This window comes from Rhinoderma darwinii, chromosome 13 (assembly GCF_050947455.1).
Source record: "Rhinoderma darwinii isolate aRhiDar2 chromosome 13, aRhiDar2.hap1, whole genome shotgun sequence".
NCBI classification, from domain to species: domain Eukaryota; kingdom Metazoa; phylum Chordata; class Amphibia; order Anura; family Rhinodermatidae; genus Rhinoderma; species Rhinoderma darwinii.
In genome coordinates, this window is record NC_134699.1 from 42,545,416 (window position 1) to 42,570,843 (window position 25,428).

The 25,428-nt window shown below is 42.2% G+C and overlaps 1 protein-coding gene across 4 annotated transcripts in view; it reads right to left on the reverse strand.

Annotated features, from left to right (window-relative positions):
• Window positions 1–24,646, reverse strand: part of ZNF335 (zinc finger protein 335) — an 80,845-nt gene extending 56,199 nt beyond the window's left edge. For 2 of the 4 annotated variants that reach the window (XM_075846878.1, XM_075846875.1), the window contains exons 1-2: window positions 24,237–24,324; window positions 1,328–2,245 (exon numbers count right to left, since the gene is read on the reverse strand). In XM_075846878.1, coding sequence (XP_075702993.1) covers window positions 1,328–2,245; window positions 24,237–24,281 — 963 coding nt within the window. In that variant the 5' untranslated portion in view covers window positions 24,282–24,324. Of the gene's footprint in view, window positions 1–1,327; window positions 2,246–24,236; window positions 24,415–24,552 lie in introns of those variants that run through there. The other 2 variants (XM_075846876.1, XM_075846877.1) reach the window with 2 other exon arrangements.
• Between the last annotated feature and the right edge of the window lie 782 nt (window positions 24,647–25,428).

The following is a 25,428-nucleotide window of genomic DNA, read 5'->3' on the forward strand; positions in this document are numbered from 1 at the left end:
AAATAATATAATAGAACTCCCATTACCAATATTTATTCAGATAGGGATTGCCATTCAAACTTTCACAGACTTCTGAATGACACACGGGCCTTGCTATGTAGAATTACACTATCTCCAAATCCGAAACGGCTGTAAAGCTAGACAGAGTTTTCGTTCAGCACTTCAGGGCAATAACAATTAGGGCAATAGTGTGATGGCAGTAATATTGGTTATTAACAAGCTTCCACAGTAACATATATCCATACAAGAAAACACATTAAGGACCTATTTTTACGTGTTATTTTATGATCACAGGATAGGAGATAATTGTCTGATCAATTGGGGTCCCGCTGTGGGGATCCACACTCGAAAGAATGGGGACCCAAACTCCCCGTTCCTCCTCAGTGCTTGACTGCAGTGAAGAGGACATTGAATAGAGCAGCGGTCAAGCTTAGGCTTACACTCCATTCAAAGTCTATGGGAATGACAAACACAGCGGAGTACAGCGATTGGCTGTTTCCATCAGTCCCAAAGATATTGAATGGAGTGGCAGGCGCTCAATTCAAGCTCCTACTCACTGTCGGAGGCGCAGTGAGGAGCAATGGGGGGGAGGGGTTCAGGACCCCTGGTCTCGTGATCGGTGGGGGTCCTATTGGTGTGGCCCCCAGCGATCAGACAATGATCACCTATCCTGTGGATAGGTGATCATTGTCAATTCTGGTACAAGCCTCATTATGGGTATTTTCACACGAGGCAGTTTTATTGCAGAAATGTATGTGACTGTCCCATTCATCTACATGGCGTTTGAAGACATCCATGCACATGATAAAGAAACAACCCCATTAATGTATGGAAAAAAATTTCAGCTGCAGAAATTTCTGCAACAAATCCACCACGTATGAATGTAACCCAAAGGATCTGCTTCTATTCCCAGAAAAAAAAACACCACTCCTGTCAATGGGCTGTTTGGGGAATTGCAGCTAATCTCCACTCAAGTGCATAGGGATGTGTTGCAGTACTAGACACAGCCCATGTAAAAGTAAGCAAAAAATAACAATTATTTTTTTTCTAATCCTGGACAACCCATTTAGCCAGGATAGAAGTCGGTTCCCAGACCATACCGCTACGTCCCTTTTGAAGGTTTTTGTTGCGGCTATAGGGTATCTGAATTGATGTTCAATGTCTAGGTGAAGGGGAATAGTAGGTGATATACACATATGGCTAAAGGAAACGTTCAACACATGACAAACAAAATATTTTTTTTATATTCATTATTTTCTTTTTCAAACTGCAGTAGTCATCCATAAGCAAAATCAAGGATTTGTAAAACACATAGTAAAGAACATACGGTGTAGTCATGATGCATGGTGACATCTGGCACCTGGGTCACCACAATATCTGTGTTCTGCCTTCCGGCATCATCTGCGATGTTGATACTACTTGGATTTAGAGCAGGCTGTTGAAAATCTGTGTCATCTGGATTTTGCTTCATACAAGTCTCTGGCACAATAACATTAATAGAGCTTGGTTCTTGCACTAAGTCCTGTACGCCTACGATTTTAGGGATTTGTTGTATGGTGGTTTCGGGGGCGTTTAGATCATTAGATACAGGTATTATATCGATGCCTCTGCTGATTTGTTCATCAGGGGTCTCTTTTATAAGAAATCCTTTAGAACCCATATTTGCTCTCTGCATCACATCCAGCTTTGGAGTAACTAGATCTTCTGTATTGCCTTCTAGATTTGGATGAACTATTTGAAGGCACTGATCGAGATCTAGCTTTTGAGGATCCTGCTCTATATGAATGACATCTGTGCCCATATCAGCTGGACCTTCATTGATAGCCATGTCACTCATGTTCTTGCATATTGGACTTTTCGTGCCAACCGGGTTTTCTTCGCCAATGTTATTTGGGGTCTGTTCCATATCATTCTCTGTTGTATTTGAAGCAGTTGGCTCCTGGGTAAAACCAAATTTTCCTGTGTCGCTTTGTCGTCTACTCCGATTGTTCCTTGACTCCATTGGTTCAATGCCTCCAGACTCCGGCTTCTGGGATGCAATTTCCTCTGAAGTCAATTTAATGAGGCCATGGGAGCTTAGGTTATGCTTTAGCATAACTGTTGTATTGCCTGTATCTTGTGGCATCTGAGGTTTAGGTTGGTTAGTGAAATGTTCATCCGTCAACACAACAATGGTCTCTTGTCTTCCATTAGCGCTAGCTTGCGCTACTATTTCTACATCTTTCTCCATTTCAAAACCACCGATCTGTGTAGAAAGAAAAAAAGAAAGAGTTACATAATATACCACAGCAGTTATTTTCTTTTTTTCACGTATATTCAAAATGTGGACAAAAAGTTACTGCACATAATTTAGTAAAATGGCCTGATTTACATAACAAAAAAAACAATACTACGCACCTATTCAGTTTTATATCAGGATGTAGAGGACCGATGCACGATGTACAGATTCGGTTGAACCGGCCGTCAGATTCGATAAGATTCAAATAAATTCATTGGAAATCAAAAGTGCCCCGTTTGCCCTATAAAGTCATGTATGACACTAAAATGAAAAAAAAAAAAAGGTCCAAAATGTATCCCTTTTTGGGGGTAGACGCCTGCCCGCACGCACGCACGCACACGTTGTCTCGGTAGTAGCAATGGCTTTTTTCAAAAACGGTCCAAGAATGGATACATCTTTGGGGAGTAGCAGCAGGTTTGATGTTATTTTAATGAAAATTTTATATATATATATTTTTTTTTTTTTTTTTTTAAAAACAGGCAGCACTCAAAGTTGTAGCAAAATTAGAAAAGGTGCTTTATTCCATCAGTCCAATACAGCAACGTTTCAGCTCTTCAATAGAGCCTTTTTCAAGCTTGAAAAAGGCTCTATTGAAGAGCTGAAACGTTGCTGTATTGGACTGATGGAATAAAGCACCTTTTCTAATTTTGCTACAACTTTTTGAGTGCTGCCTGTTTTTTGAAAAATATATACCTTGGGAGACTGTGGCCGTATCCCTGGCGGGCTTGCACCCTCATTTTTATGAGACCTGGACTGTGCGGTTGACATTTTTTGTGTACCTATATATATATATATATATATATATATATATATGTATATATACACACACACACACACACACACACACACACACACACACACACACACACACACACACACACACAGGATGATGTAGAACAGTGCTGTATAAATATAAATGCTTGACGTAGAATAATATGCCATTTTGTTTCCACTATTATTAGCAATTAGATATATGCAAAACAATGAGTGCGAAGGCGGCACTATGACGTCATTGCCTTCGCAGATCCTGTGAGTCATCGTGTCGCCACAGATCCCGTGAAGACGAGGCCTTACCTAACGAAGACAGCGCTGCATCGGTGAGTATGTGGGGCATCATATACATCGGCGCTGCGTGGCATCATATACGGGGAGGCTGCGTGTGGCATCATATACGGGGAGGCTGCGTGTGGCATCATATACGGGGAGGCTGCGTGTGGCATCATATACGGGGAGGCTGCGTGTGGCATCATATACGGGGAGGCTGCGTGTGGCATCATATACGGGGAGGCTGCGTGTGGCATCATATACGGGGAGGCTGCGTGTGGCATCATATACGGGGAGGCTGCGTGTGACATCATATACGGGGAGGCTGCGTGTGGCATCATATACGGGGAGGCGTGTGGCATCATATACGGGGAGGCGTGTGGCATCATATACGGGGAGGCGTGTGGCATCATATACAGGGAGGCATGTGGCATCATATACAGGGAGGCATGTGGCATCATATACAGGGAGGCGTGTGGCATCATATACAGGGCGGCTGTAAATAGTGTCTAGGTGAACATGTGACCTTCCTTTGGGTGTTTTCAGGGGGCTGGGACAAAAAAAGCCTGACCAATGAAATTCATCAGTTTTTTTAACGGCCATGAAAAACGGTTACAAAATGGATGTCAAACAGCATTTAAAAACGGACAGACGGACTGGAACTGGGTGAAAATTTGGAGACAAACTGATGCAAAATGGCCATGAAAAACTGACAGTTGATCAGTTTTTAATGGACATTTTTTTTCACTGTCGTGTGAATAAGGCCTAAGAGTACATTTACACGGGGCTGTTAGGTGTGCTACAGCAAAACTGCATGTAGATACATACATTATTTTGCTGCTGCTTTACGGTGATTGTGCTATTGAACTCAATGGCGGTGAAACTCCAGCAAAGTTTGCACGTATTTATATACAGTCACACACACGCACGTTTTAGGTCAGGTTCACGCAGTGTTTGCATGCAACAAGTTCAAAAATTAACTGCAAAAAGTTGAATCTATAAAACCAGAAGAATTGTGGATATGAAATCAATGGTCACTCTCTGTACGTCTTCCAGGCATGTTATTTTAATTTATTACTTTAAATAAAACCACCAAGAAGACGGAAGCAGATGAAACATTGTTCCTTTCTAATTGTCCTTAGGGGTTTTTCACCATGATGTCCTGCGTCTGCTTTTTTGTGACAACCACCCAATACGCATGTGAATCACAACTGAGGAAGTGATCTGGTCGCAGATATGACTCAGAAAAAGTCACCACCGCTCCCCTATCTATATACATGTCTGAACGAAACATTAGATCGTATTTACAAACACTTTTTTTTTTTTTTACATTTTTTATTAACCCCTTCCCCTTTGGCCACTTTTGACCTTCAGGACAGAGGCTCATTTTTTAAATCTGACATGTTTCACTTTATGTGGTAATAACTTCAGAATGCTTTTACCTATCCAAGCGATTCTGAGATTGTTTTATCGTGACACATTGGACTTTATGTTACTGGCAAAATTTGCTCGATACATTCAGTATTTAATTGTGAAAAACAGCGAAATTTAGCGAAAAATTTCAAAAATTAGCATTTTTCTAAATTTAAATGTATCTGCTTATAAAGACAGATAGTAATACCACACAAAATTGTTGCTAATTAACATCCCCCATATGTCTACTTTAGATTGGCATCATTTTTTGAACATCCTTTTATTTTTCTCGGACGTTACAAGGCTTAGAACTTTAGCAGCAATTTCTCCCATTTTCAAGAAAATTTCAAAAGGCGATTTTTACAGGGGCCAGTTCAGTTGTGAAGCGGCTTTTAGGGCCTTATATATGAGAAACCCCCAATAAATCACCCCATTTTAAAAACTTCACCCCTCAAAGTATTCAAAACAGCATTTAGAACGTTTCTTAACCCTTTAGACGTTTCACAAGAATTAAAGCAAAGTAGAGGTGACATTTTCAAATATCATATTTTTTTGAAGAAATTCATTTTTAATCTATTTTTTTTGTAACAGAAAGTTTTACCAGAGAAATGCAACTCAATATCTATTGCCCAAGTTCTGCAGTTTTAAGAAATATCCCACATGTGACCCTAGTGTGCTAATGGACTGAAGCACCAGCCTCAAAGTAATCAAAGGAGCACCTAGTGGATTTTGGGGCCTCCTTTTTATTAGAAAATATTTTAGGCACCATGTCCAGTTTGAAGAGCTCTGGCGGTGCCAAAACAGTGGAAAACCCCCAGAGGTGACCCCATTTTGGATACTACACCCATAGAGGAAATTATCTAGGGGTATAGTGAGCATTTTGACCCCGCAGGTTTTTGGCAGAAATTATTGGAAGTAGGTGGTGAAAATTAAAATCTACATTCTTTCAAAGAAAATGTAGGTTTAGCTAATTTCCTCTAATTTCCACAAGGACTAAAGGAGACAAAAAAGCACCAGAACATTTGTAAAGCAATTTCTCCCGAGTAAAACAATACCCCATATGTGGTCATAAACGGCTGTTTGGACACACAGCAGGGCTTAGAAGGGAAAGAGCGTCATTTGGCTTTTGGAGCTCAAATTTAGCAGGAATGGTTTGCGGAGGCCATGTCTCATTTGCAAAGCCCCTGAGGGACCAAAACAGTGAAAACGCCAAAAAAGTGACTCCATGTAGGAAACTACAACCCTTGAAGAATCCATCTAGGGGTGTAGTGAGCATTTTGACCCCACATGTGTTTCATAGATTTTATTAGAATTGGGCAGTGAAAATGAAAAAAAATAATAATAATTTCTTCGATAAGGCGTAGTTTTAGCTCAAAATTTTTCATTTTCTCAACAAATAAAGGAAAAAAAGAACCCCCAAAACGTGTAAAGCAATACCCCATAAGTCGTCATAAACTGCTGTTTGGGCACAGAATAGGTCTCAGAAGGGAAGGAGCGCCATTTGCTTTTGGAGTACGGATTTTGCTGCATTTGGTTTCTTGGCGCTATGTCGCACTTGCAAAGTCCCTGTGGGACCAAAACAGTGGATCCCCCCCCCCCCCCATTTTGGAAACTACGCCCCTCAAGGCATTTATTAAGGGGTGTAGTGAGTATTTTCACCCCACAGGTCTTTTCCATAAATAATTGCGCTGCATATGGTGCTAAGTAAATATTAAAATTTTTCCCTGGGTATGCCATTTCAGTGGCAAATATGTCGTGCCCAGCTTGTGCCACTGGAGACACACCCCAAAATTTTTTAAAAGGGTTCTCCCGGGTATGGCGATGCCATGTATATGGAAGTAAACAGCTGTTTGGGCATGCTTTAAGGTTCAGAAGGGAGAGATCACCATTTGACTTTTGAAGCGTAAGTTTTGCTTGGTAGTAATTTTGTTTGGAGTTTTACTGGTATTTCCGTTTATAATGTGGAGGTACATGTGAGCTGGGAAGATAACATCAGGGGCATAGTCAGGTGGTATAATAATTGGGTAAACAATAAAATAATCCATAGATGTGTGTTACACTGTGAAGAATCCTTCCTTCACAGGCCGGTGTCGAATAAGATAAATGGTGTCTTTACTTATCCCCCTTTTGGTCCACACTCCGCACCTTTGCAGTTTGGGGAATTTTGCTCGGAAGTGTTGTCCTGGTATAATAATACGGGCACCGTCGCTTACAGCAGATATGTTTGGGCCCTCCCCTTCCTGGTTCCCTAATTTTAGTGGCTTGATAATTCGCCTCTTGAAACAGAAGAAATGTTCTCCTCGGGCTGAACAACTGCACATTTTTCTTTCCTGACTTATTGTAGCCTTCAGTTATTTTATTTTTTCCTATACGTACTGATATGAGGGCTGTTTTCTGCGGGGGCGAGCTGTACTTATTATTGGTACCATTTTGGGATACGTGCGACTTTTTGATCACTTTTTAATCGGGAAGCAAGTTGACAAAAAAACAGCAATTCTGGCATCTTTTTTTAGTTATTTTTACATAAAGTTCACCACGCATAATAAATTACATGTTAACTTTATGCTGCGGGTCAGTCCGATTCCAGCGATTCCTAATTTATGGCACTTTTTTGGTTTAACAACTTTTTGCACAAATAAAATAACTTCAGTAAAGAGAATGTATTTTTTCTGTCGCCAAGTTGTGAGAACCATAACTTTTTAATTTTTTTGTGGACGGAGCTGTATGAGGGCTTGTTTTTTGCGAGACGAGCTATAGTTTTAAGTTTTTAACAGGTACCAGTACATGCGACTTTTTGATCACTTTTTATTTAAATTTTTGGAAGACAAAGTGACCAAAAAGACAGCAATTATGGAAGTATTTTTTAGGTTTTTTTACGGCGTTCTCTGCGCGGGATAAAAAAAAATATATTTTTGCAGTTCAGGTCGTTACGGTCACTGCGATACCAAATATGAATGGTTTATTATTTTTTTCAATAATAAATGATAAAGGGAGAAAGGGGGCGATTGTGTTTTATTTTATTACTTGGAACTTTTATTGTATTTTTTACAACTTTTCTTTAGTCCCACTAGGGGACTTGAAGATCCAACTGTTTGTTTGATGTTCTAATACATTGTACTACCTATGAAGTGCAATGTATTGGAACGGTCAGTTGTTCACTGACAGAAAGCCGATCAGGCTCCGCCTCCGGGCGGGGTCCTAATCGGCTTCCGTAATGGCAGACAGGAATCGGAGGAAGCTCCGGTTCCTGCCGATACAGCGGGATGTCCGCTGTAACATACAGCAGACATCCACTGCTGATGACGCCGGCTCAGTTTCTGAGCCGGAAGCTGAGCCGGAGCCATCTTGCCGATGGTACCGGAAGCCTTTTAGGCCCCGCCGCTGAACGGGGCATAGGAGTCTTCTGTTGCTGGCAAACCAGGAGGCAAGTATTAGGCCTCCGATCACGTTGCTTGGGTGCCGGTGGCTAAAAACTCCTCACATGCTGCGATCTCTATTGAACGCAGCATGTAAGGGGTTAATCGGCCGGATCGGAGGCTAGCTCCGGTCCTGGCCGTTATATCAGGGGGCCAGCTGTAACATACAGCTGGGCACCCGGCGGTGATGGTGCTGGCTCAGCTTCTGAGCTAGCGCCATCTCCTTCACGTACGTGATTTTGCGGGAAAGGGTTAAAAGCCATTGGTCACTGGTTGCCATTATCCAGACGCGTATAGGGAAACTATTACGATCTTTGCTTACATCACATAATATTTTGATATAAGAAGGATTTTATTCATGACGGATTACAGAAAATGCCACTAATCCTACAGTTAAATGTCTGCCCATCAGACATATCTCACAGAAATGCCTTAAAAAAAAAAAAAAGAGCAGTGTGTAAAACTATGGCGTACACACCAATGAGCTTATACTGAAAATAAGCCTAAGGAACTCTCCATTGAGAATTTGCTTGTTAATGTGTAAATAAGAACTGCAGACCCCCAAAAATTCCCATTATAAATAACAGGACATGCTCGACAAATCCCTGCATTAGCCCTTGTCCAAAGCCGCGTTCAGATCACAGCGTCACTGTGCATTTTGCCTATTGTACAACAGTCTTCTGCACATTAAATTTTATTCACCTCAATGGAGCAAGTAATATGGCAATTGCCACTGGCATTCATGTATGCATTAAAAAAGTAATGTCTTCCAAATGAAAATGACAGAACGTATACGAGGGAAGGACAAGGGAGCGTTTCTTTATTTCTAGATGGCATGGCGGCGTGTTACTTATCGCTCTGACACTGTCCAATCAGCTACGTAAAGTGTGAGAGCGGCTTGTGCTGTGTGATCTCTCTTGCGGGATCACAGTCTTGTCGCTTTGCACCGTCACCAATGGCTGTCCCAGAATCTCATGAATGCTAGGCTCTTGGGTGTAGCATAGCTTAAAGGCTATGTACACCTTTGAAATAGTTTTTTGTGTTTTTTTAAAGAAAAATATCTGTTTGCTACAACTTTTTATTAAAAATTATTTTTACTTTTTGGAGATACAGATGCTTTGTATTCTGTACACAGAGCACCTGTATCTAGCGCTGAAACCTGAATCAGTCAGATCAGCGGCACTGACTGATTCAGTGAAAGGATTTCTAACCTTCAGGATCGAGCGGTTATCAAGCACATCTAAGTTTATGACCCACTGACACGCATGGGTAGGACCCGCTGACACTGAACACATCAGTGCCACTGACCTGATGAACTTAGGTCTCAGCGCAAGATACAGAATACAAAGCATCTTTATCTCAAAAAGTAAAAATAATTTTTAAGAAAAAAAGTTTAGAAAGTTGCACCAAACACACTGACATTTAAAAAAAATAAAAAAATATTTCAAAAGGTGTACCTAGCCTTTAAATGAAAGAGAAGACTGTCACCACATAATAAGTGGCCTATCTTGTACATAATGTGATCGGCGCTGTAATGTAGATTACAGCAGTGTTTTTTATTTAGAAAAACTATAATTTTTTACGGAGTTATGACCTATTTTAGCTTTATGCTAATGAGTTTCTTAATAGACAACTGGGCGTGTTTTACTTTTTGACCAAGTGGGCGTTGTACAGAGGAGTGTATGACACTGACCAATCAGCGTCATACACTTCTCTCCATTCATTTACACAGCACATAGTGATCTAGCTATATCGCTATGTGCAGTCACTTACTCACACATTAACGTTACTGAAGTGTCCTGACAGTCTCGAGGGATTACGCTTGATGCGCTGTAAATCTCACACAAACGTTACCGAAGTGTCAGGATTCTGAATAGACATCACGTCCTGGCTGGTAGTGATGTCTATTTACTGTCAGGACAATTTAGTAACATTAATTTGTGAGTAAGTGACAGCACATCGTGATCTAGCTAGATCACGATGTGCTGTGTAAATGAATGGAGAGAAGTGTACGACGCTGATTGGTCAGCGTCATACACTCCTCTCTACAACGCCCACTTGGTCATATAGTAAAACACGCCCAGTTGTCCATTGAGAAACTCATTAGCATAAGCTAAAATAGGTCATAACTCCGTCAAAAATTATGTTTTTTCTAAATAAAAAACACTGCTGTAATCTACATGACAGCGCTGATCACATTACAAACAAGATAGGCCACTTATAATGTGGTGACAGAGCCTCTTTAATTCTGTAAGTACCATCAAGTTCAGAAATGTGCATATAGAATACTGAAAAATAACGATAAAGCAGAGGGATCTCTGTTAGCCATGCCTGTGTGGCGCTTGATTTGGAAATTTTCTGCAATAAAATGGTCTCGAAACACCACTTGAATAAAATATAACGATAACATGAATACAAGAAGAAAGATTACTTATGGACTATAAAGGAAGTATAAAATGTTTTTTAAAAACCTCATAAGCAGAGTATTGTATACTACTTCCAGCCATCATTAACCCCGCGATTGTCCCAGGATCTTATGAACGAAGAAGGTACCCACTTTTTCAAGCCATTGTAATCCTAGCAACTATTGTGCTTCATATCTTTTATTGTGCTTTTTAATAATTTCATTCTATATTCCCTAGCAAGCTTATACTAGTCCACAATCCATGTCTCCTACTTCCTAACAAAAAAAAGACATCATTAAAAATAGGGATATGGAAGAAGTGGTAGGCGCAAAGCTGGTTGAATGTCACATACTCCTGTGAAGCAACCGAGCTATAAAAATGACTAGACATCTGCTGCATGTAGTGATGGTGATCACTGCTGCCAGCATTGGAATAAATGGTAATTATAAGCTAGATTTAACATCAAGCCTTGTGCCAAGCCGTGTATTGCCAAGACTCCCTAGTGACATGATGAGTAAGAGGCTGCCACCTTGTTACACAAAGGATATTGCCGTAAAGATTATTTGAGAGATTCCCACTAAGACATTTGATGGACAGTATGCAGATACAGCCCCCGTTATATATAGAACTTAAATCTGAAGCAGACTATATAAAATGAGATGTTGAAGTACGACTAGCGACAGAGGTAATCCAGAACACATAGCATTGTATAATATGTTCAGATAATTAACCCTACATTTTACAATTATTCAATAAAAATTAAAAAGTAATAAAGATCTTTCAGTCTTCTTATTGGTTTAGGGTATTTTAGGTAAATTTATTGCAGGGGTGAAAAAAATTACTGTAGACTTTGGGTACCAGTTAAACTACGCAAAAATAATTTTATATATATATATATATATATATATATATATATATATATATATATATTTTATTTTTTTAAAACCAGTAGCAATTTTCGAGCTGACTCCTGGGATTTGTCCTGTAATGGTTCGTTAACACAAGAAAGTCGGCCAGGCAAAACCTCACGATTAAAAGTTATGTAAACCTGAAAGCTGGTCCTGTGGGTCTCTGACACGCAGGATCCAGCTAATAAGGATCACATCGAAGTTCATCAAGTGGGTGCAGTCTGGAGCCATTTTTGCACGGTATAATACTACACACGTGGTGCTGAGGACTTATCCTGTGCTCTTCAAGTTTGCTCTCAGTCAGAGAAACAAAATAGTAGTCTTGCAAATATGCTACCTTTTAATGGCGAAGAAAAAAAAAATGATGTTAAGGGCCTGTTCACATCAGCATCGGGCTTCCGTTCATCAGTTCCGTTTCAAGCTTCCATTTGCATTACCATTGATTTTAATGGTAATGCTTTCGTTGCAGTTGGTTTCCGTTTCGTAAAGTTTCAAATTTTTTTCACAGAAACAATAGCATAGTCGACTTAGCCATTGTTTCCGCGAAAAAAACTGAAACTTTACGGAGCGGAACCAAAACGTAGACCAACTGCAACGGAAGCTTTACCATTGAAAACGGTAATACAAACAGAAGCTATGGTTTCCATTCTTCGGTTCCTCAGACGGAAGGGTCGAATGGAACCGATGATAGGAACCCGACGCCGACGTGAATATAGCCTATAAAGTAAGCTTTTGAGACTACTTAGGTCTTTTCTATCAGGTAGGGTATACCATGGCATGATGTCATACCGGCAAGACTGCTGTTTTGTTTCTCTTACCAAGAGCAGTAATGTCTGTGGATCTTGTTAAACATCCTATCCTCTTCCTAACAGCTCATGACTGTATTAAGTCTCCATCATATTTATTAAGTGCAAAAGAGGGGACCGTATCCCACCTTAGCATAACGGAAAAGTCCTTCCTACAGCTAGTCTAAGACCCGGTCCTTGGCACTAAATATACAGCTCATGAACGAAGCTGTAATATGATCATGTAACTTGCTGCAGCTAAACATATTGTGAATCATTAAAATAAGGACGGACACCGTAATGCTGTGGTCAGAAACCTTCAGAACTCCAGCTGTTGTACAACTACAGCTCCCAGCATGCTCGGACTGCCAAAGGCTTTATTATTCCAGCCAAAGGCTGTCAGAGCATACTGGGAATGGTAATTGGAGCTGGAGTGCAGTAGGTTGCTGACTCCTGCCATAAAGGGACTATAATAGTCAGTGTAAATGGCCCCCAAGTTGCAAAACTCTAATTGTAGCCATTCTTTGCTCTAGCTAAATGATAGAGGTCCTCTCTACTAACTGAGAAACCTGGCTGACCGTTATGAGTTTATAGGATCCGTTGAGATCCATCAACCCATGACTCGAGTGTGAACAGAATCTTATGCTCTATTTATTAGAGTTAAAGCGGTTGTACCAAGATCAACATCTACCAAATGACTGATTGCTGGGACACACACCAGTCACTAGTACGGCGGTCCCAAGCCCCTGATTCCTCCTGACTGCAACCCCTGCACTTTGAATGGAGCGAAAGTTGACCATGTGCCCTGCCCCCTATTTAGAAATCGAAAGAAATACACAGTGCTCGGCAGTTTCTTTTAGCCCCATATACATTAAATGTAACTGCAGGGCGCATGCTTGACTGCAGCGCCATTCAAGCTCCTAACTACTGGGGGTATAGGAACGAGGAACGGGGGGCTTGATACCCCCGTTCTACTGATCAGACATTTAACATTGACGATAAATGTTAATCTTGGGACAATCTTAATATATATAAAAAAATAAATAAAATAGGGTTGTCACAATACCAGAATTTGTACTTTGATACTTCGTGTGGTATTGCAACACTCGATACCAAAACGATACTTTTGCCAACAATAATAAAAAAAAAGTTCTTCCATTTTCTGATGTGAGGCACGTGGTATTATGAATTTTGAACCTCCATGTGCCTCACATTAAGGCCTCGTGCACACTTCCGACACCGTTTTCACGGCAGTTTTTGACGGATCCGTGTGCCTGTTTTAGCGGCCGTGTGCACTCCGTGTTTCAGTTTCCGAGCATGGTACTGTCCAGAGTGCTGAAAGAGAACTGATCGGCGGTAACTATTTCAGCACCCTGGACAGTACCATGCTCGGCGCTCGGAAAATACAATTTTAATGAAATTTAAAAAAATAATAAGTTCATACTTCCTTACCTTCTGTCCGGCCTCCAGGGATGACATTTCATCCATGTCACCGCTGCAGCCAATCACAGGCTGTAGTGGCGGGCACGCAAGTCAGGATGATGTCAGAAGGCCGGCCTCCAGGGATGACGCTTCATCCCACGTGACCGCCTCTGCAGCCAATCACAGGCTGCCGCGTCATACAGGAAGGTCGAACTGGAGGAAGAGGGACTCGTCACTAAGACCGCGACCGGCGTACGTATGAACTGCTTTTTATTTTATTTTTAATCAGCAGCCTCTTTTCTCTATCAGTGATTGATAGAGACAAGTGGCTGCCGATTAGTGTAATATATTTGTAATGTATTTCTGCCCGCCCGGCCGGCGGTTGCTAGGCAACGGCTCCGTCACACACGGCCTTCAGTTTTTTTTGACGGCCCAATTGACTTGCATGGGCCTCACGGTCACAGAATCTTGGACCAAAGTAGGACATGCTCTACTTTGGATCGGAACGGAGCAACGGGACTGTCAAAAAAACTCAAGAGTGCATGGCCCCATTGAAATGAATGGGTCAGGGTGCTAGCCGTCAGAAAAACAGCTAGCACCCTGAAGGAAAAAACTGAAGTGGGCATGGGGCCTAATAGTAACTAACCCCATCATGTTCCTCAGTGATAATGGACAGCATTGGGTTAATGAGTGAGGTACATGGGGTTAATTACTATTAACCCCTTAGTGTCTAAGCCTGTTTTGGCCTTGTGGACACAGCCGATTTTTGCAAATCTGACATGTGTTACTTTATAATGGTAATAACTCCAGAATGCTTTTGCATATCCAAGCGATTCTGAGATTGTTTTCTCATGACATATTGTACTTTATGATACTGAAAAAAATTTGGTCGTTAAATTCAATATTTATTTGTAAAAAACACCAAAATTTAGAGAAAATTTGCAAAAATCTGCATTTTTCTAAATTGTAATGTATCTGCTTGTAAAACAGATCGTAATACCACACAAAATATTTACTAGTTAACCTTTCCTATATGAGAAAAAGCACCCCAATATTTGAAAAGCAATTTATCCCGATTACGGCAATACCCCACATGTGGTCATAAACTGCTGTTTGGACACACGGCAGGGCTCAGAAAGGCAGGAGCACGATTTGTCATGCAGATTTTGCTGTATTGGTTTTTGGGCGCCATGTCGCATATGCAAAACCCCTGAGGTACCAGAGTACAGTGGAAGCCCCAAGAAGTGACCCCATTTTGGAAACTGCACCCCTCAAGGCATTTATCATTTGCCTGCACAAGACAGGGCTGAGAAGTGAAGAGCACCATGCACATTTAAGGTCTATTTTGGTGATTTTTCACAGCATCGGACCACAATTGAAGGGCTCGGAAGTCAAATAGTAAAACAAAAACACCCCAAGTAGTGACCCCCATATTGGAAACTACAACTCCTTAGGGCATTTTAAGGGGTGTAGTGAGCATTTTGACCCCACAGGTGATTTTACATTAGAAATTAGTGCCCAGTGGATGATGCAAAGTGAAAATTGCAATTTTCCACTGAAATGCCATTTTAGTGCACAATATGTTGTACCCAGTTTGTGGCACTGAAGACAAATACCTCATAAAACGTTAAGCGGGTTCTCCCGGGTATGGCAATGCCAGATCTGCCGTTTGGGCACGCTGCAGGGCTCAGAAGGGAGGGTGCGCCATTTGGCTTTTGGAGTGTAGATTTTGCTTGGTATTTGTTCTGTTAGGGGTTTTGTTGGTATTTCAGTTTATTATGTGGTGGTATATGTAATCTGTGCGGAGAACATCAGGGCATAACAAGAGGGTATAATAATGCGGCAAATAAATAATAATCCGCAGATGCAGGATTTCTAGTTTAATCTTTTCATGATCTCTTTTGACTGAGTGGGAAGGACCTGAGCTTGCCTGTGTATTATAGAGATGTAACCTATAAAATAGCAGATAGAACTCGTGACCAATTCAGTACATGCGGTTACATGTACTCCATTGGTGGTCACCCAGACAAGAAGTCAAATGGTTGCTAAGCCGCCTGCAGAATGCACTGAAGGAGAGATGTGTCAATGTAGAAAAATTACATTCCTCAAATATATGTTCTACTAATGTAACTAGTTGCTGCACTAAAGTTATGAAGAGTATCTGATAGTTCAATAGCACACATTTTCTTCGTCATTTGCGTGCATAATATGGGTTATCCGTAAAAAGTATATAAAAAAAATAAAAATAATAATTCAGGTGTCATGACAGAAAAGAAGGCCAGCTAGTAATTGCATTAAAGAGCTGTGATGAGAGAGTAGGAATCCAAAATTTTTGTGCCAGCAATCTCAAAAGCTGTAAATCCAAACCTAGTTCTAAATATACTTCAAAGCAAGTGATGAAAGAGATTATTACTTAATGCAGTATCTAGAAACAACTATGCTTTCTACATACAACTTGAACTTAAGAAGAAATCCAAGTGAGGCAACGCCAAATAAATCTACAACCAAAACCGTGAAAATGCGGGACTAATACATGCCAAAACTATATTGCAAGAGTTATTGTCCTATTTTCTAGAGAGGGCCGTAAAATCGGTGGGCAGAAAAGTTTGCCAGCGGGCATGCTCATCTGTTTCACTATTTCACATACTTTATAACAGAGATTGATCAAGTCCAATAATGCCACGTCCTAGCGATATTGTGGCATTGGACATACAAGTGTATCTACCTAAACTAGCATTACTTATGAGATCGCAAATTTTGTCACTTTCATTGCCAAAAGATATAGGCGGGAGGTAAACTGATTTTAGACAAAAAAAAATATATTCTCTTCACACGCAGAATCATGTGGACTGCGGCATCATTGCTTGTTAATGTACTTCAGGGTGTCCAGATTGAAGTTTAAGACACCAACCCAAGCTTAGGTGCCATTATCAAATTAACGAGATTTAGAGAACTATGGACATATTCCATCCATTGGGGAACAAATGTCACCCCTCCCAATCAGGATCAGAGATGTAATGTTCGTGGTATCTATAAAATCTTGAAAAAGCTCCTTAATCTGCTAACTAGGGTTGTCACGATACCAGGATTTGGACTTCGATACCGATACTTAGTGTAGTATTGCGATACTCAATACCGAAACTATACTTTTCCAACAATAATAAAAAAATTAAAAAAGTTCTTCCATTTTCTAATGTGAGGCACGTGGTGTGATGAATTTTGAACCTCCATGTGCCGCACATTAATAGTAATTAACCCCATCATGTTTCTCACAGTCATAATGGACAATATTGGGTTAATGTGTGAGGTACATGATGGAGTTAATTACTATTAATGTGAGGCACATGGAGGTTCAAAATTCATAACACCTCGTGCCTCACATTAATAAGTGAAAGAAAGCAGTTTGTTTTATTACAGCATAAACATCATAAAGGACACTATAAATGTCTTATTACAGTCGAGACGATACAGAATGTGTATATTTTATGTATTGAGACGTATTTTAATGTTTATTGTAAAAATTTAAAAAAAGGCTGTTAGGACATATGTAAGTATGCCCTAACAACAGGAAATATGGTCAGACAGCCCTGGGGTAACTTCAATGGACCCTAGGCTGTCTGCCCATACATGGTATGTCCCTTTATGCTGTCACAGGGATTCCCTGTGACACAATCCAAAGGGTATTCCCCTTCTCATTTTCCCCTTGAATGCAGCGGCCATGGGAATAGCGGCGGAGATGAGAGGTTTCTCTGATCTCCGCTGTTAGAGCGGGGCTGTGTAATACAGCCATTGCCCTGCTCCTGACAATAAGTGCGTGGTCAGCACTAATGAGCGGCGGCGCAGGCACTGAAGACAGCGAACATGGGGGTGTTTTGTAGTGCGCCCGCCATGTTCTGTCATCAGTGCCGGCGCTCAAAAGTGTAGCACTGGTCGCATCACATCATGCTGACCACGCCAGCACACTCGTTAGGACTCAGGAGCTGGGCAATGGCTGTAATACACAGCCTCAGGGCCGCTCTAAGAACATTCATGTGTTTCTATACTTAGCTGTGCGGCCGCACAGCTTGGTATCGAAGTACATGAATTAACGGCATTGAACCGTTTGATGGTGCATGGTATCGAAACCGTATCGAAATTTCAAAGCATCGTGCAACCATACTGCTAACCCCTTGGCGACATGTGCTGTACATTTACGGCACCAGCGATATGTAGGAAGTGCAAAGCACCGTAAACGTATGGCATGGGGATGGTGCTGGCACAGGAGCTGTGCCCATGCCGTCCAGAGTGAGAGTCAGCTGTGTATTACAGCTGACAATCTGCCACAACAGCCAGGATCATAGAGGATCCCTGCCGTCTAAACTGTCAGATGCCGTGGTCAATAGCTAATGACCGTAGCATTTTAGTACACACCTAAGGCCCCCAGGTCTAACAGATCCTCCAAAGCAGATGTGAACACAGTCTATCAAAATATAATTTTTTTTAAAATAAACAAGGTTAAGCAAAATATGCATAAATCTAAACAACCTGCTGAAGTTAAGTCATTTAGGCTATGTTCACACAGAGTATTTTGGGGGAGGAATATCTGCCTCAAAATTCCGTTTGGAACTTTGAGGCAGATATTCCTCTCCCTGCACGCCGATTTTCACGGCAATTATCGCGCCGTTTTTCGCCCGCGGCCATTGAGCGCCGCGGGCATAAAACAGCGAGAAATACGCTTTTTCTCCTGCCTCCCATTGAAGTCAATGGGAGGTCAGAGGCGGAAGCGCCCGAAGATAGGGCATGTCGCTTCTTTTTCCCGCGAGGCAGTTTTACTGCTCGCGGGAAAAAGACGCCGACGCCTCCCATTGAAATCAATGGGAGGCGTTCTCGGGCCGTTTTTGTCGAGTTTTGCGACGCGGTTTCCGCGTCAAAAAACTCGGCAAAATACCCCGTGTGAACATAGCCTTATACTGCACGGTGAACACTACAAAAGCAAAATCGAAAAAAGAATGGCGGAGTTGCTTGTTTTTTTTTTTTCTGTTTTTATGCGCCTCGCACGGACCTATGTTAGTCTATGGGGCCGTGCAGACTGTCCGTGAGTTACACGCAGCATGTGTCCGCTGCGTAAAACTCACGACATGTCCGATATTTGTGCGTTGTTCGCTCATCACGCACCCATTGAAATCAATGGGTGTGTGAAAATCACGCCCAGCAAACGGAAGCACTTCCATGGGACGCGCGTGATTCGTGCAACAGCAGTAAACAGTATGAATGAAAACAGAAAACCACCACGTGCTTTTCTGTTTACAAACATACTGAGTGTCATAATGATGGTGGCTGTGCGAAAATCACTCAGCCACGCATCATATGCTGCTGACACACGGAGCTGTTAAGTACCTTTTGCGAGCGCAAAACGCAGCGTTTTTTGTGCGCGCAAAACGCACACGCTCGTGTAAATCCGGCCTAAGTTTGTTTTAAACCGAAGGGTATGTTCACACGCTTAAAGAGACTCTGTCACCACATTATAAGTGTCCTATCTCCTACATAAGAAGATGGGCGATGTAATGTAGGTGACAGTAATGCTTTTTATTTAGAAAAACTATCTGTTTCTACCACGTTAGGAGCGATTTTAGCTTTATGCTAATTAGTTTCTTAATGCCCAAGTGGGCGTATTTTTACTTTAGACCAAGTGGCCGTTGTACAGAGGAGTGTGTGACGCTGACCAATCAGCGTCATACACCTCTCCATTCATGGTCAGCGCATAGTAACACTGATAGATCACTATGTGCTGTCTTATACTGACACATTAACGTTACTGAAGTGTTTAGACAGAGACTAGACATTCCTTCCAGCCAGGACGGGATGTCTATTCACAATCCCTGCACTTCGTTAACGTTTGTTTGGTACTTCAGCAGAGAAAGCGTAATCTCGCTGTAACCTGTCATTTACAGCGAGATCTCACGAGATTACGCTTGCTCTGCTGTAAGTACCACAGAAACGTTAACGAAGTGCAGGGATTGTGAATAGACATCCCGTCCTGGCTGGAAGGAATGTCTAGTCACTGTCTAAACACTTCTGTAACGTTAATGTGTCAGTATAAGACAGCACATACTGATCTATCAGTGTTACTATGCGCTGACAATGAATGGAGAGGTGTAAATTAAATGCTCCTACATATGCAGTAAGATCTGAGTGCAAATGTTGAAGCTGTTGAGGAAAATATAGTCCTGTTTTGGGTGGACACCCAAACAATATCTCATATGGGCTCAACTCTATCTTTCTATTTGCAGTGACTGACTGAGTAATGCTATAGGAAGGAATTCTGTCCATGGTTTTCCTGCCTCCGTCATTGCCTGTTGAATTTTTGACATCAGTGTACCATTCATTCTTTCTACCGCCCCTCTTCTATTGGGTTCATAGGGTGTATGGAACGCCTGTTCAATGTTTAATGCTGACATTACTGCTCTTAGGGTATGTGAACACGATAACTGGCTTTTACGTCTGAAATTACAGACTGTTTTCAGGAGAAAACAGCTGCGTCGTTTCAGACGTAAAAGCTCCTCCTCGTATTATGCGAGGAGTCTTTGACGCTCGTAAATCTTGAGCTGTTTTTCATTGAATTCAATGAAAAATGGCTCAAATTACATTTCAAATTAGTGTCCTGCACTTCTTTGACCAGGCAGTCATTTTACGCGTCGTCGTTTGACAGCAGTCAAACGACGACATGTAAATGACAGGTCGTCGGCACAGTACGTCGGCAAACCCATTCAAATGAATGGGCAGATGTTTGCCGACGTATTGGAGCCGTATTTTCAGACGTAAAACGAGGCATAACACGCCTCGTTTACGTCTGAAAATAGGTCGTGTGAACCCAGCCTTAGTATTTCTCCTGTGGAATGTGTAGCTGGATCACTTTCTACGGTTTCTGGAACACCAGACCTACATACCACTTCATTGAGCAGCTAGCCGTGTTTTTTGTATTGGCTGTTGCCACAGATCATGCTTTGACCATCCTAAAACAATATCAACACATACAAGGACATATTCATACCAACCAACCTTGTGTAGCTGTATGTAATCAATCTGCAGTCGCTGGAATGGGTACAATGGCCTTGGAGTATGCCTCTCGGGGACTTTTACTGTTCTCCCTGTGTTATGGCTGGCACAGAGAAAACATGTCCACACATATCAGACATGTTATTGTACCCAGGGGCAACCCAGAACCTGGAAACTAAACTTATCATTGCATCCTTAGCAGCAGGTGTTGGTCCATGTGTCATCATAGGGTATAGAACCGGGGAGTGTCACAGTTTACCTTCTGTCTACCATAGACCCTCTTGGACCTCTTTTGCCCCTTTTTCTTCCATTGTATCCGGGTTTTGGAGTAATTGGAGTATTGTTATATCAACGACCCCCTGGCCTGCTTCAGCAGGTTCATGGCATTATTGTGGGGAGAGGCATCAGTGCAGCTGCCTTGGCCGCCTCATTTGACATTCGGTTACCTACGACCTCAGGTGAATCTTCCCTTGTATGTGCCTGGCCTTTTATAATGGCTGCCTTTTTAGGCAGCTGTAAAGGGCCTTTTACACTGGCCGACAATAGGCCTGGCGCAGCGAGCACCAATCAACAAGACATTGATTGGCGCTTGTTTGCTCCTGCCACACGGAGCTATGGATGGGGACGAGCGGTCGTTACTCCGATCGCACGTCCCCATCCATTATCATCATGTCGGCAGCGCGTCTGTTTACACCAGGAGTTGTGCTGCCGCCAACAATAAACTTTTAGTTTTTTAAAACGATACGAGCAGAAGATTATCGAGCATTTGCTAGTTTACCTGATCGCGGCAATGAGCGTTATATGAATGCTCGTCTGCACGATAATCGCCCAGTGCAAAAGGGCCTTTAGGCTCGGAATAGGGCTGCTACAGCTGCACTGCTTTTCACAGGTTTACCTAATAAACCAACAAAATCTCTGCTCCCTCAAATTGGGCCATAATCATGTGCAATACCAAAAGCATACATGGAGACTGTATGAAAGCTTAGTTTCACCCCAGGCCTGTGTCCACACTGCAGTGAGTGCCTTCTGCACCGCGGAGTGGTTTGCAGAATCAAAATTTCATACAAGGTGGTGACGGCACATCCTGTCCTGGGTTCTCCGTTGTCATATGATCAGGATCCATCCACAAAAAACTCCAGCTATACATTCGCATTGGGTGTTTCCACCACATTATCAAGTGCATTTGTATCTTGTTTAATTAATTCAAAACAATCCTGCATGTCATCGGGATCATCAAATAAGAAAATGTGTGTGCTATTTTATGATCACCTTTCTCTCTTTATTCCCAATCTTATCTGACTCTCAGCTTCATGTTCTGCTCCATCTAATGATTTCTCATTGGCCTCTTCTTTCTGTTCCAGCCTTTCTTCCCATTCTTCACTCCCCTCTTCCAGACCGAGCGGAAGTAATGTAGAGGAGTTCAGAACTGCGCATCTTTTGATGGGGAGTTTGGGGGGGGGGGGGGGGGGTAAGTAATGCTACCTCTTATCTCGTAAGTCTTGCAGCTGATAGGTATTTTGTACTGGCCTGTGCCAACATGTCCTGTCCTGCATGTACCTGGAGGGTGAGGGGGCGCTCAAGTACAATATCTGCTGCATGACGGTGCCCCTCTGATCACAGGGTCTAGATGTACCGTGTAGTCTACACTTTTCCCTGCTCCTCATTAGGTTTTCAAATAATTTAAATAAAAAGAATTTACAAAAAAATAAATAAAATACACCTCAGGACTCCTGCACACTGGCATGGAGTCTGTACAGCAGGGCATGGCGTAGTACGGCCTCCGTGAACGGCCATTCAGGCTCTGATTGACCCCCCCCCCTAGAACCATTTCTTTTACGTCTGATCCTGCTGAAAATATATTTAGTGAAACCTCTCCGGAAAGGTTACGTGTTTTCCATAGTTTGTGTTGACGATAATTCGATTGTAAGCCCCACTAGGCATTTTAACTTGTTTACAGAGCTGTGGAATATGTTGGCACTATATAACGGACAAGTAATAAATTATAAGTGTTGTTTAGCGGATACGATGCACCCGAGAAAGAAAAAGCCGCTGTGCGCTTTTACCTTTATCGGCAGCAACTGTTTTGAGGTACGCGCAGTTTGGATCAGCGAGAACGTTACTCTATCGTTTGGTACCTATAAACAATAGTTTGAATGAATCCTACAGATAATTGCCCAGTGTGAACCGAATTGTCCAAATAGACATTGGTGGCACAGCGCTACAATATGCCAACATCAAGTTGGCGAGGGTCGGACCACTGCCGATTAATATAATGGCCGACAAAGTGGCCACCTGGTAAACCTCAAAAAGAGCGGCCAGCATATGAAGTGGAACCACGCTTTCCTAGCGCCGATGCTACTTTGTTCTAGCCACTGTTCCGCATGTAAAATTGGTGGATTTTGCAGCAAAGTTGCAGTGTCTGAACCCGGCCTAGGGGTTGCCCCATCAGCTGGCGATCATCGCAGGAGAAAGCTACAGGTGCCTTGCATCTTTTGCGGTGTAACCTGGCACCCACATCAATTAATAGGCAGCGGTGTAATACATGGTCCTACCAAGTACACCAGAACTGGCGCTGATCTTTGCAGCAGCAGCGATCTATCCTCTGTGGCTACACACCGTGTACGTTCAACCTATGTACCAGTGTACACGGCGAGTGGAGCTATAAACACCTATAGGCCAAATAGATGCCAAAAACTGGGCTCTTGGCCTCTGCTTCACAGGCATGCAGCGGTATACATTTTTGTTTTACTGTAAATTAAATCGTAATCGGCTCTGCTTTCCTAGGCAAGTTGTCCATCACGCCAGACTTTATCAACATGGGAGCCTACGGCAACGTATACTGTTATATGCATCAGGGGTTACACTCTGCACGTGCGTTGGGAGATTTTCCTGGCGTATGCGCTGACGGTGAAGCCTAAACTTTATGTAAACCGAGCTTAAAAGGGGTTGTCCGGGATAACATGACTGTTAATGCTTGTCATTTATGAATGTGAATACATTTGTAATATACTTACATTTTCCAAAGTGGCCCCGTTTCCCGATCCTGCCGTGGGGAACTTGGCGGCCAGAGAGTGACGTCACCTGTCAAGTTCCCCACGGCAGGATCTGGAAACGGGGCCACTTTGGAAAATGTAAGTATATTACAAATGTATTCACATTCATAAATTACAAGTATTAAGACAGTCATTTTATCCCGGACAACCCCTTTAATAGAGAGGGGTCACTTGTAGTAGATCCCCCCTACATCATGTCCCAATAAACGCTCTCAAGTTGTGGAGTCCCGTGCGGTATAATTAGTGAAGCGCGCACCTCCATGACAGAGTTTTTCTTGAATGGTTTCCACATAAACCCGTGATCACTGCTTCATAGTGAAAAAGCACATAATCCACAACGCATCATTCACGCAGCCTATACACAGTCATGTACGTGTTGAGGGAGATTAGACCCAGCCTGCCTGTGACTCTCTAGATGTCGTGGAACAATAACCCTCAACATGCTCCAATAGTTCCACATCACCAGCGGCTGCTTACCACGGCGTATTCTACCATTACACCACGTGGAGGTAAACGCCGCATGTCTTCTCATACAAGTCCTGATAATGGATACATACATTATCGTTATACACCGAGTCAGGCTCATAACGAATTCGATTTCCCCAGACAGCTCACCAGTACTATTACCGTCTATTCTATCATATAACCCCGTACACAGTCCCTCACTCCCCCCGGGGTCCTCTCCTTCGGGCTGCCCCTTAACTGCCTGCGTGTAGCCGCCATTTTGTTACAACCCTCCGGAGGAACGTAACACAGAATTCAAACAGAACTACTCAAACAAAACGGCACATACCTTCTTCCTAAGGTCTTCTCGCCTTCTATTTAACCGTCAATATCACCTCCCGTTGCTTCACGCTTTACGCTTTACACGGGACTTGTTGCGATGTTTACTCCGGCACCTACGAGGACACCAATAGATCACTCCGCCCGGATCTATTATGATGTCAGCGCCGATTTTTCTAATGGGCTTTATGTATTTATGTTTTTACTTGTGATTAAAATAGCATTTGGTATTTTTAATTTATTCTCGCAAACGCTCCTACCATGGAATATATAAGGGACTACATTAAGTCTAATGGCGGAGTGATACTACAGGGCCTCTAAGCAGGTTGATTTTAATTTTTTTACGTAATGACGTCAATGATATACAAGACCTGCAGCGGCCATGATTGATTTGGGCAGGAGTAGTTACATGGAAGGATAAAGGATACTGTAGGGGGTCACTCAAAGGGAATGTGTCGCCAAATAAAAAAACATTTTTTAAGTAAGTTATTTTTATTATATTTTGTATGTTTTTCTGCTTTATTTATTTTTCTTCCACAAGGTGGAAAGTATTAAAAATTAAGTAATAATGTTTTCCTATGTTGGCCACCAGAGGGAGAACTTCCCAGAATTACAGCAAGGTGAATCAGGCAAAGCAGCCTGACTTACAGATGCTGTAAGGGTATGTTCACACACACTAATTACGGACGTAATTCGGGCGTTTTTGCCCCGAATTACGTCCGAAAAATGCGGCTTGAAAGCGTTGACAAACATCTGCCCATTGAAAGCAATGGGCTGACGTTTGTCTGTTCACACGAGGCGTATATTTACGCGCCGCTGTCAAATGACGCTGTCACTTCTTGGGGCGTAATTGGAGCCGTTATTCATTGACTCCAATGAAAAGCAG